A 14884-nucleotide genomic window follows, 5' to 3' on the forward strand; every position below is an offset into this window, starting at 1 on the left:
TTTGGCTGCTCACCCTCCTGCTTTAGAATGCTGTGTACCTGATCAAGACGTCCCTGACCCTGGCATCTGGGAGGCAACATACTATTCAGGTGTCTCTACTGCATCCACAGAATCTTGAGTCTTCTCCTCTAACTGTGGAATCTCCTATCACTACTACATTCCTCTTCTACCCCCTTCCCTTGTGAGCCCCAGAGCCAGACTCAGTGCCAGAGACCTGGTCGCTGCAGATTCCTTCTGATAGGTCATTCCCCACTCCCCTTCCCCATAACAATATCCAAAGCGGTATACTTATTATTGAGGGGAAGGAACAGCCATAGGGTTATCTGCACTGGCTGTCCAATTCCTTTCCCTTTCCTGACAGTCACCTAGGTGCCTGCCCCCTGCCACTTAAGGGTGATTACCTCCCTGTAGATCTTATCTATCATCTGCTCAGTTTCCAGTATGAGCCAAATGTTATCGACTGCAGCTCCAGTTCCTTAGCATATTCTCTGAAGAGCTGCAGCTCAGTGCACCATGGTGCAGATGTGATTATCCGGGAGGCTGCAGGTCTCCCAGAATTCCCATATCTCACACAAAGAATGCAACCCAGCCTCTGGAGCCATTCTCACTGGTCTAACAATGTACTAAAGGATGAAAAATGAAGAAAAAGAAACTTACCAGATATGTACCTCACCCAAGCCTGTTCTTGCCGAAGCCTGATGAGCCAAAGCCTCCTCACTCTTACACTGATCCACTCAACTCAATGGCCACACCGCTTGTCCCTACCTTATTTTTATTTGCCCTTGTTAATGAATCACTATTCAAATCTTCCTCACAAAGTTAAGTTTTGCAATTGTTTCCCTACCCCATGCCAAGATAAACTGGAAACAGATTAATTGCCTTTTAATTTCCTTTCTCTAAGTGCTACTACCCCATTACAGATATTCATAATACAATGGATTTTGAAAAGAACCTCTCTAGGCATTTAGTTGCCACAGTGATAAAGCCACTATTCACCTGAGCTATAGTCAGAGTCATTTATCATGAAAATTAGTCCTTTGGCCCACTGAGTCTAAGCAAAAATCACAAGGAACCAAGGTTAATTCTCACCCTGGCTGGGTAAAAGGCTGTGATAGTTGGTCTCAATAGTCTTGTGCTATTGGAAAAACTGTCAATCAGGGCATTGAGTCCTCATGAATATTCAATTAATCCTTCTGGATAATTTAGTTTAGAAACCTGGTGAAGATATGTACAGCCTTCCTAAGATGCCATCCATGGTTTGATAGCCCTTTAGTTACTATATAACCTCATCCTCAACAAAAGTCCAATGGGGTGAGATAGCATTTTGGTTGAATCTTCAGTGCTACCTCCCCTGTCAGATGGAAACCAATTTGACAACTTGTGTCAACTAGGCCAATGAGAGCATCTGATAGAATAATTGGCAGACTTCCACAGAAACTACCAACTAAAAGAAAAAATGCAATGCCAGAGGTACATGGAAGGTTCCATATGAGAGAAGACTGACTAATATTTTTACCATTTACCATTAATTTCTTGTGTAATTACTACGGCTGGCTCTGTGAGGTTGACTTGAAATTAGTTTCACTGAAGATTAGCTGATGCAGTGTGCCTCATCAATTAATACCGTTGGGAATCTTGCTCACTGGATAACTCATGCTATTAGAAAAAAATTCAGTGTCAAAGTTCAAAAGTTCACACTTTGAACTTTTAACTTTTGAATTTTGATATTGAAAGTTTCCAGATAGCATGAGTAATTCAGTGAGTGAGATTTCCAGTAGCACTAATTGTTACCTTGTTAGTAGCTTTGGTTTGATCCTGTCTTTCCATCTTGGACATCATTCAAGTTGAATCTAGACTAACAATTCTGGTAGTTCTGCACATTGCATGTGAATTTTGGACAATATGCATCTATTTCTTGGTGAGTTTGGAATAGCAGAAACTTCCGTTCTACTTTTGAATAATTGGCAGAAAATCAAAAACTCACTCGAGCTTACTTTTGCAAGAAATGGAAAAATATCTATGTGCAGTGGAGCATGATGTTCTATGCCTGATAGATATTTGTAGAGGAAAGCTTGTTAACTTGTTTAATGGTGGAATGATGTAGGCTAAAACTAATATGCATGTTTGATGGGGAACACACACAGAATGCTGGAGGAACTTAGCAGGTCAGGCAATATCTACGGAGAAAAATAAACAGTCGATGTTTCAGGCTGAGACCCTTCATCAGGACTGAACTCCTGATGTTTGATGGGGTCAGCCCTGTAGTGCATATGTATTTATTCAGTTACCAACTTGATATTGTATCTTTCACAGGAGTATTTGATGGGTTAGTGTAGACAGAACTTCATTTTGTATCTAACCTAAGAACATTATTCTGTGTCTAACCTTTGTTTAACCGATTCAAGGGACATACAGTATAGAGGAAGCCTAATTCTGTTAAAGTGAAGCTTTGAATCATTACTGTTGAATCAAAGAACACATTTTTAAGTGCTAGTTCATACTTTCGATCCTCTAATCAACTGATAGCCCATAGCTTCAGAGAGTTCCTTGCTAAATTCTGAATACACCGCTTCACTTACAGGTTCTTCATACATTAGATATGGTGAACATGTTAATCCAAATTTGTATCATTTATTTCACAAATCACATGAAACCAGAAAGTACTGACTTGATATGTTTACCATGTTTATAATTTTGTTCTGATTTTTATTTAATTAGGAGACAGGAAGCATGGACTTCACAGTATGAACATGATGGAGGCAGCACCTTCTGAGCCTTCCCTGGATTTGGACAGCCTTAAGCTGCTTGAGGTAGGTAAATCCAACTGTACTTTATAAATACATTTGAGAAACAGCTACCCAGTGTAGAAATATATCATAGACCAAACTTGATTCTAGATTGATTTCAGTTCAAGTAGGCATTAGCTGGCTATAGTGTTACACAAACTTGGGATGTGAAGAATACCTAAAATCTGTTGGAAAACTGGGGAATCAAAAATTGAATTTGGTAATGTTTCCAACTTAGATACCCTCCCTGTACTTTCAGCTAGGTGTCAGTTGTGTGAGAAAAGCCATCAGTTTGTACAGTCATCAGCCAAGCTGCTCAAAATTTTGAGTAGAAAGAATTAGTAATGCAGAAAGCTTCTCTTTGGCGTAGCCCCTTCTATCCAGATCCAGTCATTAAGGAGAAAAATTAGCTGTAAGATCTCTTGATATCCTGGACCAGTATATTGGTAAACTGTTCAGCCTAGTGTTAGAATGCTTCCCTATAAGCAGGAAGATGTCAACGATCCCTCTCAAGTTTCTGTTGAGTACTCTTGACAGGACAGAAATTGGTATTTCTTGGGGTCTTGTAGAACTGACTTATTTAGGTCAGGTTTCTTTTTGTATTGTTGGTGTCCTCAAAGAAGTTAATTGAGTAAACTCCTTGTTTATGTTTGCTTATAATAAAGAGCATTTGGTATGTTTTACCTTATTGAAAAAAGACTTATCACATCTACTTACTTTGCAAGATGTATTCAGTTATCTCCAACCATTTGCACAACTATATAAGCCATTTCCTTTGAAAGCAAATATCCATTTCTCTTTTGAAATTTACTATTGTAAATCCTCCAGCACTCTTTAAGATGGTGTTTTTCAGATCACTGTAACTTGGTGTGAATAATGTCCTCATTTCCCCTTTGTTTTTTCTCCAGATCATGATCTATCTTGACTGCGTTCTGCTTATGCTGTGTGTTTATCGATATCCGCTATTCAAAATAGTTTCTCCCTAAGATTGGGAGCCAGAGGGTGTACATTGATAATGGAGCTATAATTACTAAGTAATCCAGTAACTTCAGGAAAGAGCAAGAGGAATATCGGAGGACATATAGGCATACAGTTGGATCTATTGATGAGAATCAAAGCTCGAGCATGATAGGCTTCTCTAAGATTATTAACATATCACGGGGTTTAACTTTAGTCAGTGAGCAATTAAACTGAAGAGATGAGGTATAATATTGTTAAAGTGTGGAGGATTTATTTAAAAGAAGAGGCATCATGTGTTTACATAATGCCTCAACAGAAGAGGTGTTCAATCAAAATAGGTTAGAGTCCTATTATCCATTTACTGTACAAAATATACCTTACTTGAAATTCAGTTCACTGATCACCTCATTTGTTACTGGTGCATATTGCTTCTAGATAAGCAGTGATTTGATAGCAAAGTTCTCAGTTTCCAGATCCTGCCATGGTCTTGCACTTCCTAACCCTTTAACATTTTCTGGATCTACAATCTTTCAAGATAACTGTGCTATCACAGCCTTTTCCACATTCTTGACTTTATGTTTTTCCACTTTGGTGAACATGCAGATGGTTCAGGAATTCCTTCCCTAAAATTATTCTCTCAACTGCCCTGCTGGACCTTTTTGATCAAACATTAACTATCTCAAATTTTGTTTGATAAACTTTGGAAATTTTACCATGTTGCACCATACAAGTTGTTATTATAGAATCAGTGAAACCACACAAGAGTAGTTTTTCAATGGTAGGGAGCAAAAAGAAATTCTGTCTGTCAGGCTATGTTTATGAAGTTCAGGAAGGGAATGGAAAATTGTCTGAGATCAATGTCTGGCGTGGTTCACTATGGATTGGTAACTTTAGCCTTTTGAGTAAGTTAACAATGACCTGATTGCTATTTACTGAACTGGAGAAGTAACAGCCTCATGACAGGGTTGGGGAGTTGAGAAGAAAATGGGTTGAAATTGGAAAGACGGGGATACCGATTAACAAGAACAGAAGTCCCTACATAAAGTGGTGGATATAGCCCAGTCCATCACAAGAAAAGCCTTCCCTGCCTTTGAGCACATCTACAAGAGCGCTGCCACAAGAAAGTGACATCCTTACTCAAGAGCCCCACCATCCAGGCGACACTCTCTTCTCACTGCTGCCATCGGGAAGGAGGTACAGGAGCCTTAGTTCCCACACCATCAGATTCAGGAATAGTTATTACCCTTCAACTATCAGGCTCCTGAACTAGTGCGGACAACTTCACTCACCTCGCACTGAACTAATTCCACAACCACTTTCAAGGAATCTGCAACTTATGTTCTCAGTTTTATTTATTTATTTGCTTTATTTTGTCTTTGTACAGCTTGTCTTTTGCACATTGATTGTCAGTCTTTGCATGTAGTTTTTCACTGATTCTATTGTATTTTTCTGTTCTTTTGTAAGTGCCTGCAAGAAAATGAATCTTGGCATAGTATGTAATGACATGTATGTACTTTAATAATGAATTTACTTTGAATTTAGAAATAAATACATCACTTATTTCATTTTCAGGTAATTGGCCGAGGTAGATATGGTGCAGTATATAAAGGATCTTTGGATGAACGTCCAGTAGCTGTGAAAATCTTCAGTGCTTCAAACCGTCAGAATTATATCAATGAGAGAGACATATACAGGCTCCCACTGATGGAGCATGAAAACATAGCCCACTTCATTGTGGCTGAGGAAAGGATATCCAGTGACAACAGAACCGAGTACATGCTGGTGATGGAATACTACCCCAATGTAAGTCATTTGGATAGATCTATGGGACAGTTAAAAATAATCAGTTAGAACAGTCCTTCCAGGTGAGGCAGCTCTCCACCTGTAAGTCTGTCAGGGTCGTCTACTGTATTTGGGGTTCCCAGTGCAACTTCCTCTACATCAGTGAGATCCAACGTAGGCTGGGGGACTGCTTTGTCGAGCACCTTCAGTCCTTCTGCAACAGAGAGGATTTCCTGGTGGCCTACCAGTTTAATTCCACTGTCCATTCCCATTGTGACCTGTCACTCCTTGGCCTTCTCTACTGCCACGTTGAGGCCAATCTCCGATTGGAGGAGCAACACCTCATATTTTGTCTAGGTAGTCTCCAACTAGATGGTACAAACAGCAATTTCTCCAACTTTTGGTAATTTCTTCTCTCCTTTCCCCCCCCCCCCCTTTTCATTCCCCGTCTTGCTCCTCTCTTACTCCTTCTATTCTCCTCACCTGCCTATCACCTCCCTCTGATGTCCTTCCTCCTCCACTTTCTCCCATGGTCCATCATCCTCTCCTATCAGTTTCCTTCTTTTTCAGCTCTTTACCATTTCCCCCTATCAACTCCCAGCTTTTCACTTCATTCCCCCTTCCCCTCACACCTACCTTTGCCCTCACCTGGTTTCATTTATCACCTGCCAACTTGTACTCCTTCCCATTGCCTCTCACCTTCTTATTTTGGCTTTTTCCCCTTCCTTTTCCAGTCTTGATGAAGGGTCTTGGCCTGAATCGTCGACTGTTTATTCCCCTCCATTGAAACTGCCTGACCTGCTGCTTTCCTCCAGCATTTTGTGTATGTTAAAAATAATCAAACTCCTCAGTTACCTAAGATTTACTGATACTGCTGAAAATATTGCACTATAAAACATGTGTGCTATGATGCTCCCCATTGATCAGCATTATGACAGGAACCCATGGGCAGGTAATGGGTTTTGCTCAATAATTGAAAATACTCAGACTTTAAAAATTAACCAGCAGCAGACATCAAAATGCTCAACATGGATAGCAAGAACTGATATTTTGCTTTCATTTGTAAATGGCTTTTTAAACCATGTTGTGAGATTCAGTAGAAATTTTGGTCCTTGATAAATTCTGATAGTGGAGATACTGTTAAGGAACCCTGTTTTCTATAAAGCACAGCGGGTCTGATAGTCACCACTACACTTAATTAGAAAAAAAAACCTCGTAATTAGATAGTATATTCCTTTACATATATGGCTCATCTTTCAAATTGTGAGAAACGTTGAGTATTATAATTATAAATTCTCCGTTTACCAATACCAGATAGGGTTTTGAGGTATATAGTACTGGAGGACAGTACTTGTATGCATCCACGTTATTTTGTGACACTCGGATATTGTACAGGTAGGTACTGATCTGTTGCTGGGATAAAATATGTTTCTGGCATATTGTAATCTATGTTTATTTTTCTTGTGAGTGTTGCTTTTATGGTGCTGCTGCAACTAAATTTTTCCATACACCTGTGCAGTGCATACATGTACTTGCCCATATGACAATAAACTCAACTCTGACTTGGACTTTGTATTAGTAAGGGAACAGTTTGAGGTTAGAAAGAGCTTTCTTCAGTACATTAAGAAATTGGTCAAAAATCTGATACTTGATAAATAGTGATATGTTAGTAAATCTAATTGCGCTCCAAATGGAATATTAGTTACACAGAGCACATATTGTCTATATGAGATCTCCGCATAGGTCTCCCTCATCCAGACATCATTTCATCTCATAAATTAATCAGTTCTATCTGCTGCTGTCAGTTCATATGTCAGCAAGTTCTATGTCCTTTATTTAGCCCACATGTTCTGACCTCACCTACTCATGAAATAATTTCTCTACAATCACTCCAACAAACCTTCATAATTTCCATTGATCTCTCAAAAGAAACACTGATTGATCATGACATCTTCATAACAAGTACAGACCCTATAAGCAGATGGCAACTACTATCCAAAACAAAGAAAAAATATTTCAGCCATCGTGTCTGTGTTCAGTGGAGATGATGGTGTTGATAGATTGAATGATATAATCTTTGCCTATATTTCTGTATGTTTGTGGTCTTCTGCTGCTGTAGCCCATCCACTTCAAGGTTTGACGTGTTATGCGTTCAGAGGTGCTCTTTTACACACCACTGTTGTAACGTGTGATTTTGAGTTAATGCCACCTTCTTGTCAGCTTGAATCACTCTGACCATTCTCCTCTGATCTCTCAGTAGCAAGGCATTTTTGCCCACAGAACTGCCACTCAATGGATGATATTTCATTTTCACAATATTCTCTGTAAACTCTAGAGACTGTAGTACATGAAAATCCCAGAAGATCAGCAGTTTCAAACCATCTCGTCTGGCACCAACAATCATTCCATTGTCAAAGTCACTTAGATCTTCAAATTTCTTCCCCATTTTGATGTTTGGCCTGAACAACAACTGAACCTCTTGACCATGTCTGCATATATTTATACATTGAGTTGCTGCAACATGATTGGTTGATTAGATATTTGCATTAACAAACAGCTATACAATTGTACTTAATGAAGTGGCCACTGAGTGAATGTTCTGTGACCTAAATCTACACTAAACTAACTACTGACCAAAATTATTTCCCTTAATTTAGGAAGATGTTGTACCCAGCATTGTTCTGACACCCTTTTAAAATTTTCAATAACATACAACCTCTTGAAGCATTTCTTCTTAAACGCTTCTAACTCCTTTCAAGCATGGTCCAGTCATTGTTACTCTCACCTTGCTTCTCTGAAACACTGGCTAATGTTATCTGTTTCTTTTTCATGCTTTTTTCACTCTTTTTGTTGAAGTATCTTCAATCTAATTGCCACTAAGGCACCAATCAGTTACCATTTATTATTCTGCCCTCTTTCATTCGTTGAGGGATCACTGCTCTATAACATCATGGCATTTCTTGTATTGCCTAGAGTAACCACCTTCTTCCAAGTTCCATATTCTTTCATTTTTAAGGCATTTGACAATGTGCCATTTTAAAGGGCAATGAGAGAATATGGTATTGGGGAGGTGATTGCAGATTAGTCATAACTAAGAAAGCAGAGTCAGAATAAATTGAACTTTTTCAGGCTAGAAGAAAGTACTCCCACTGTGTTGTTGGATAGCAAGTTCTACACACTAGGTCAAGGGTTCCCAGCCTTTTTTGCACTGTGGACCGGTTTAATATTGACAATATACTTGCAGACAGGCCGACGGGGGGGGGGGCGGAGGGGGTGTTAATCACGACTGGAATATAGGTGATAAGTGAACTATAAGTCACGTACAAGTGGCTAATACACTCAATTTTGTTTCTAAAAGGGTTTATCTAACGAATTTAACATTAAACACATAGCGTGTCTTTTCCTCGCATGAATATAGTGATAAGTCAATTATACGTCACTTATAAGTCAATAGCATCATAACATTTTAAATAACGTTTGGATATTAAACACATAACGCATATTTTCCTCGTATGAATATATAAAATTATTGCAACACACCAATATCGCTGAATCAGTGGGAGCCCTGGGCTTGTTTCCCTGCAACAAGACGGTCCCATCGAGAGGTGATGGGTGACAGCGATACTCAAAGGGGGTTCCTTATGTCCAGTCTATTCTGCAATTTCGCTTTCATTGCATTCATTGCAGAAAACCCCGCTTCACAGAGATATGATGTTGGAAATGGAAGCAACTTTTTCAGTGCTTTCGTGGCTATCTCAGGATATTCAGCCTTGACTTTGATCCAGAATGCCAGCAGAGATGCTATGTCAAACATACTTTTCAGCCAACCGTCATTTGCAAGCTTGAGGAGTTGATCTTCTTCCTGCACTGACATGGATGATTCACCGGGGACATTCACAAATGGGTCACGGATCCATTCCTTTGCATGTCTTGGGTCATTTGCGGTTGGGAAGTAACGCTCAAAATCTGTCGACAGTGAAAATAGGTGATCGTGCACCAGCTGTGAGAAGGACGGTGCAGCCTCAGTCTCTCCCAAAATCCCAGCTAATGTTGGGAACATGTCAAATATGCCCCTGTCTACTCGCCGTCCCCACAGTTCGAGTTTGACTTTGAAAGCAGACACTTTATCTGCCAACTTGAAGACAGTTGTCATTCTCCCCTGAAGTGACAAAGTGAGTTCACTGAGCAGGTTGAAGATGTCACACAGATAAGCGAGTTTTGCTATTCACTCCTCGTCACGTGGTGACTTGTTAAGCCGTTCCAACAGCTGTGCTTCGATGTCCTCCACTATGTCATCGATTCTCCTTGAAACTGTGGTAGCTGAAAGAGAAACCTGTGCCATCTTGTTAGCTGCAGCTTCTCCCAACAGTTCACGGCACATGTCCTTGGCAGCAGGCAGAATCAATTCTTCACCAACAGTGAAAGGTTTCTTAGCCTTAGCAATACGGCTAGCCACTAAGTACGACACTGTCAGAGCAGCAGCATTTGTGGAGATGGTGGCTCTCAGCACTTGCTTCTGTCCTGCTTGCTCACTTTTTTTCCACTCAAAAAACTCAATGGGTTTGTCTTTAAGTGCAGGGTGTTTGGACTCAAGGTGCTGAAGCAGTTTTGAGGGCTTCATTGCCTCATTAGACAGCTTGTCTCCACATATCACACACAGGGGGCTTGGAGCGTGCAAGTCACCGGTCGCATTATAGCCATATTTTATGTACGACTCGTCGTATTTTCTGTTGAAGGAAGCTTTCTTTTTTTGGCAGTCTCGGCCTCAGCTGTCTCTGCGTTATCATCATCATTAGGCCTTTTATGTCCCTAACACCTCTTCCAAAGAAAGTCTCAAACGACATTTGTTTTTTATTCATTGAGTAGTTGTAGGTTAATGACCAACTGATGACCTCGCGTGTGTTCAAGTTCAACAGTGGGCGTGACAGGGAATGAGGAAAGTTGCAGCTGACTCATATCATTTCATATAACCAAATCATATTGTTTCCTCGCGGCCCAGTAGCACATGCTTTGTGGCCCGGTGGTTGGGGACCACTGCACTAGATCAGAGAAAGATAGATAAAGGAATTCCAAGCCTGACTATTGTAGCACACACAATGCTGGTGGGACTCAGCAGAATAAAGAGTGTGTGTGTTACTCTGGATTTCTAGCATCTGCAGAATCTCTTGTGTTCCTGAATATTGTAAGCCTTGAAAAGGGACAAAACTGTGGTGTTCTCATATGCTTTCTAATTTGATTTAAGGTTACTGGTTTAGATGTTAGAGGGGCTTTGTGAGTAAATGCATTGCTAATTGAGTAGATAGAACACATCGTACTCACAGTGCACTGGTGATGGAGTACTAAATACTTAGGTTGGTAATGATAAAGCAGGTTGTTTTGGCCTGAATAAGTTATAGAATTGTAGAGTCTTAGTGCAAATCAGCATGGATAGAGGTCCTTTGGCCTGGCCAACCCCTCCCAATAACTCAGGCTCTCTAGTCCTGGTAACATCATCATAAATCTTTTCTGCACACTTTCCAGTTTAGTCACAGGGTGATCAAAGCTGTGCACAGTACTCTAAGTACAGCCTCACTAATGATTTATACAACTGTAAAATAATGTCCCAACTTCTATACTCATTGCTCTGTAAAATGAAAGACAGTGTGCTAATTGCTTTTTCTATTATCCTGTCTACCTCTGATGTGCTTAAAATGAACTATGTGGTCTGAAGTCCCTCTGTTCCACTACTCTCCCTAATGCCCTACTATTCATAGTATAGATCTTATGCTGGGTGACTTTCCAAAGTATATCACCTTACATTTATCTATTGAAATTAATTTGCCACTCCTTAGCCCACTTCTCTTGTAAACTATGATAACCACCTTCATTATAAACAGTACCTACTAATTCAGTGTCATCCGCAAACATACTGATAAAGCATTGTGAATTCAATTCATATCATTATATAAATAACAAGGGTCCCAACACCAAACCCTGTGTGATACCACTAGTCATCAACCATCATTATATGAAATTACCTTCAGTCACAACCCTCTGCTTGCTTCCTTCAGACTAAATTTGAATCCACCGAACTAGCTCTCGCTGGATTCCATGGGGCCTAACCTTCTTGTCCAGACTACTATGTGAGACCTTCATGAAATCCTAAAAGTCAACCTTTTTGGTTATTTCTTCATAGAACTCTAAAAGGTTTATCAAGCACGACTTATGCATAAAGCCATATTGACTCCTCCTAATCAGACTCTGTCTATCTAAATGCTAGTAGATCCTATTACTCTGACAGCTGTTACACACCAGCAGCAGTAGGTATGAAATTGAGTCAGGTTTTTATAAATAAACAATGAAAATTTATTAACCTCTACTCAAAAACATCAAAAAGTAAATAAACGACTAACTTAAATGGAAGTTAACAGTATTACGCGTCTATATCAAACAGTCGAACTTAGAGAGAATTCTTAACAGAGCTTATTCAAGCACAGTCTTAAAGTGGTAGTTTAAAAAGTCCAAGTGATTTATGAAATAATTGAGAGGAGAGACTTCCCGAACCAGCGATGAGCCGAGCCTTGAAGAAAGAAAGGCGATAAATGCCTTTTCCGAAGATCCCGAAGAATAAGATTTCTCAAAGTAACTGACCTTTCACTGGAGGTGGTCAACACACACCCAAGACCTTGCAGGGGTTAACCAAAAGTACGTGCCACACTTCATGTCAATTACTTCGATACACACAGAATGCTGTAGATTCCTACCCAATTCTTTGGGTTCACACGAAGCTGGTATCCCTTCACTCTCTCTCACTGTCTACGATATGTAACCACAGACTGTGACTCCCAACAAAACAACTACGCAACAAATTATTGTCTCCCCTTTTATACCAGCGGGACATGCCATCACATGACATCACATCACCCCACTATCAGAAGAGAATTACATTATACCAATATCACAAGTCAATTACAACATCCCAATATCACAAGGCAGTTACATCATGCTCATGAGAAACTCACGGGACAGGTAACACAGCTATGAGTAGTTTCTCTAGACACCTGCTCCTCAAGTTCCCAGTCTCTTTTGGGGGTTGGGTATTTGCATCTGCACTAGATTGACCCTCTATTTTTGTTTCTAATAATCTGGTTAGGTGGTTATAAGACTCTGCCCAGATTCCAGGACAGTTGTGACTTTTGCTTCAGAATGATATGGCTTGCTCCATGTGAGTTAAATATGGGGAGGGGTGTAAGAAAACAGTCTCCTACAGAATAAACAAATTTTGTGTACTCAGTAGTCTGTTCAAATAGTCTGCTTAGGCAATCAGTCCACCAAGTTTTAGTCAATAGAAATCCACTAAACTTGGCAAATACAGTGACATTCATCTCCTAACTTGTATTTTGCAGATACTAGAGGTTGTTTGGTGTGTGTAAAGATAAGTTGCTTGTGAAAGAATACCCAACCTCTTAACATTTTACCACAATATTTATTTTACATAGAGAGCAAACTGGGTGATTATAGGTAGATTTCTCTGAAGAATATCATAGAATCAGTTTACTTTTATTTTTTTAAACTTCATTTAGTGATGCGGCCCTCTGAGCCGCACTGCTTAGTACCCACTGATTTAATCTGAGCCTAGTCACAGGACAATTTACAATGACCAATTAACATGCTAACCATTACGTGGTTGGTCAGTGGGAGGAAAGCCATACGCATAAGAGAAAGAACATACAAACTTGCTTATATAAGACACTGGAAATGAACTCCGAACTCCAAGCCCTCAAACTGTATTAGCACCTTGCTAGCCGCTATGCGACTGTGGCGCCAAGCAGTTTAATAGTTGATTTTCCTGACACAAGCTTTTCATACCCAGATTTTAAAAGAAAAACAAATTTACAGTCTTAAACTGTAATGCTAAAAAAACACATTTGAGGTGTTTTTTGCTATGCTTGATGCTAACACTGGGTATCTGCAGTAGACCAGCATTAAGATCTTGCATTTATTGTCAGTAAGCTGCATTAGGTGGAAGAAAAGTCATCAGAGTTCATCTAATCCCAATTTCTATCCATAGATTCCTGCTAGAAAGTAATCTTCATTTTAAATTTTATGTAATTGGAGTATCACTTTGATGCAGCTGGTAGAGGTACTGTTTTGTCGCTTTTTTTTTACAAGCTATGTGTCCAAAGTTTGCAAAGATCTCGGGTTTTCGGGACCATAGCGAAAGATTTTCCGGCCTCCCCGGCGACACACGAGTCTCCTGCCATGACACCGACCCTCGATCCACCCATCTCCAGAGCCCCGAGATCTTAGGTTTCTGAACACTAGGCTGCCTCTCAGACCTAACCATTGGCGTCCCAAACATCGGCCGGTCCTGAAACCCTGAGAACAGGTCCCAGTCCCGTAAAGAACCGAAGTCAGTGTGTAACTCCAGGTCAGGGAAGTTGATGGGAACATGGGCAGAATAAAATGAGATTGATGTCGGATTTGTTCAATTGAGTGTTTGATGGTGTTGTGCTTTGTTATGAGGGAGAGTGCAGAGCACACACCAGCACAGCAGCAGCATGCAGAATGTTCAACAGAACTTTCTTGATAATGCTGCTTGTTCAATGTGTGAAATCCTCCCTTATGAGTTACATAGGAATAATTGCATTAACAACCACAACATTGCCCCTCCTTGAAAAAAAGGAGCACTAAGTGTATACTTCTTGTCTATAGAACTGCATTGAAATTAGTCACTGAAATTGAGCGATTTAGCTCACTTTACCCATTGCACGCAACTTGTGCTCCTCACATAAACATAAACAGACCCCCAAACATTAGTAAGGATGTAGCCTACAAATTACAAAGAGAGATATAAAATGTTTGCCAAAAGGGCAATGTTACAATAGTCATAGGATCTTCAATATGCAGGTACATTGGGAAGATCAGAATGGAGCTGGATTACAGGAGGAGGGATTTCTAGAGTGCCTACGAGTTGGCTTTTTAGAGCAGCTCGTGGTTGAGCCCACTAGAGGATCAGCTATTCTGGATTGGATGTTCTGCAATGAACCAGAATTGATTAGAGAGCTTAAGGTAAAAAAACCGTTAGGGGCAATTGATCATAATACGATTGAATTCACCCTGAATTTTGAGAAGCTGAAGCTAAAGTCAGAAGAATCAGTATTACAGTAGAGTAAAGGGTATTACAGAGGCTTGAGAAAAGTGTTGGCCAAAATTTATTGGAGAAGAACACTGGCAGGGATGATGGCAGAGCAGTAATGGATGTAATTTTTGAACAGATGAATTGTGGACTGTTGTCTGACACAAGTGTTTCTGGTATTCCACGGCATACGAATACAGTTTTCAGGTGCTGTATAACTGCTGCTAAGGACGTAGAG

At 40.1% G+C, this 14884-nt stretch overlaps 1 protein-coding gene across 1 annotated transcript in view; it reads left to right on the top strand.

Moving 5' to 3' along the window:
- The window catches only part of bmpr2b (bone morphogenetic protein receptor, type II b (serine/threonine kinase)), a 270166-nt gene that overhangs the window by 217669 nt on the left and 37613 nt on the right, over positions 1 to 14884 (top strand). Inside the window, exons 6-7 of the mRNA XM_073046416.1 lie at positions 2719 to 2810; positions 5319 to 5549. Coding sequence (XP_072902517.1) covers positions 2719 to 2810; positions 5319 to 5549 — 323 coding nt within the window. The remainder of the gene's footprint in view (positions 1 to 2718; positions 2811 to 5318; positions 5550 to 14884) is intronic.

The sequence above is a fragment of the Hemitrygon akajei genome, chromosome 5 (assembly GCF_048418815.1).
Source record: "Hemitrygon akajei chromosome 5, sHemAka1.3, whole genome shotgun sequence".
Taxonomy (NCBI): Eukaryota; Metazoa; Chordata; class Chondrichthyes; order Myliobatiformes; family Dasyatidae; genus Hemitrygon; species Hemitrygon akajei.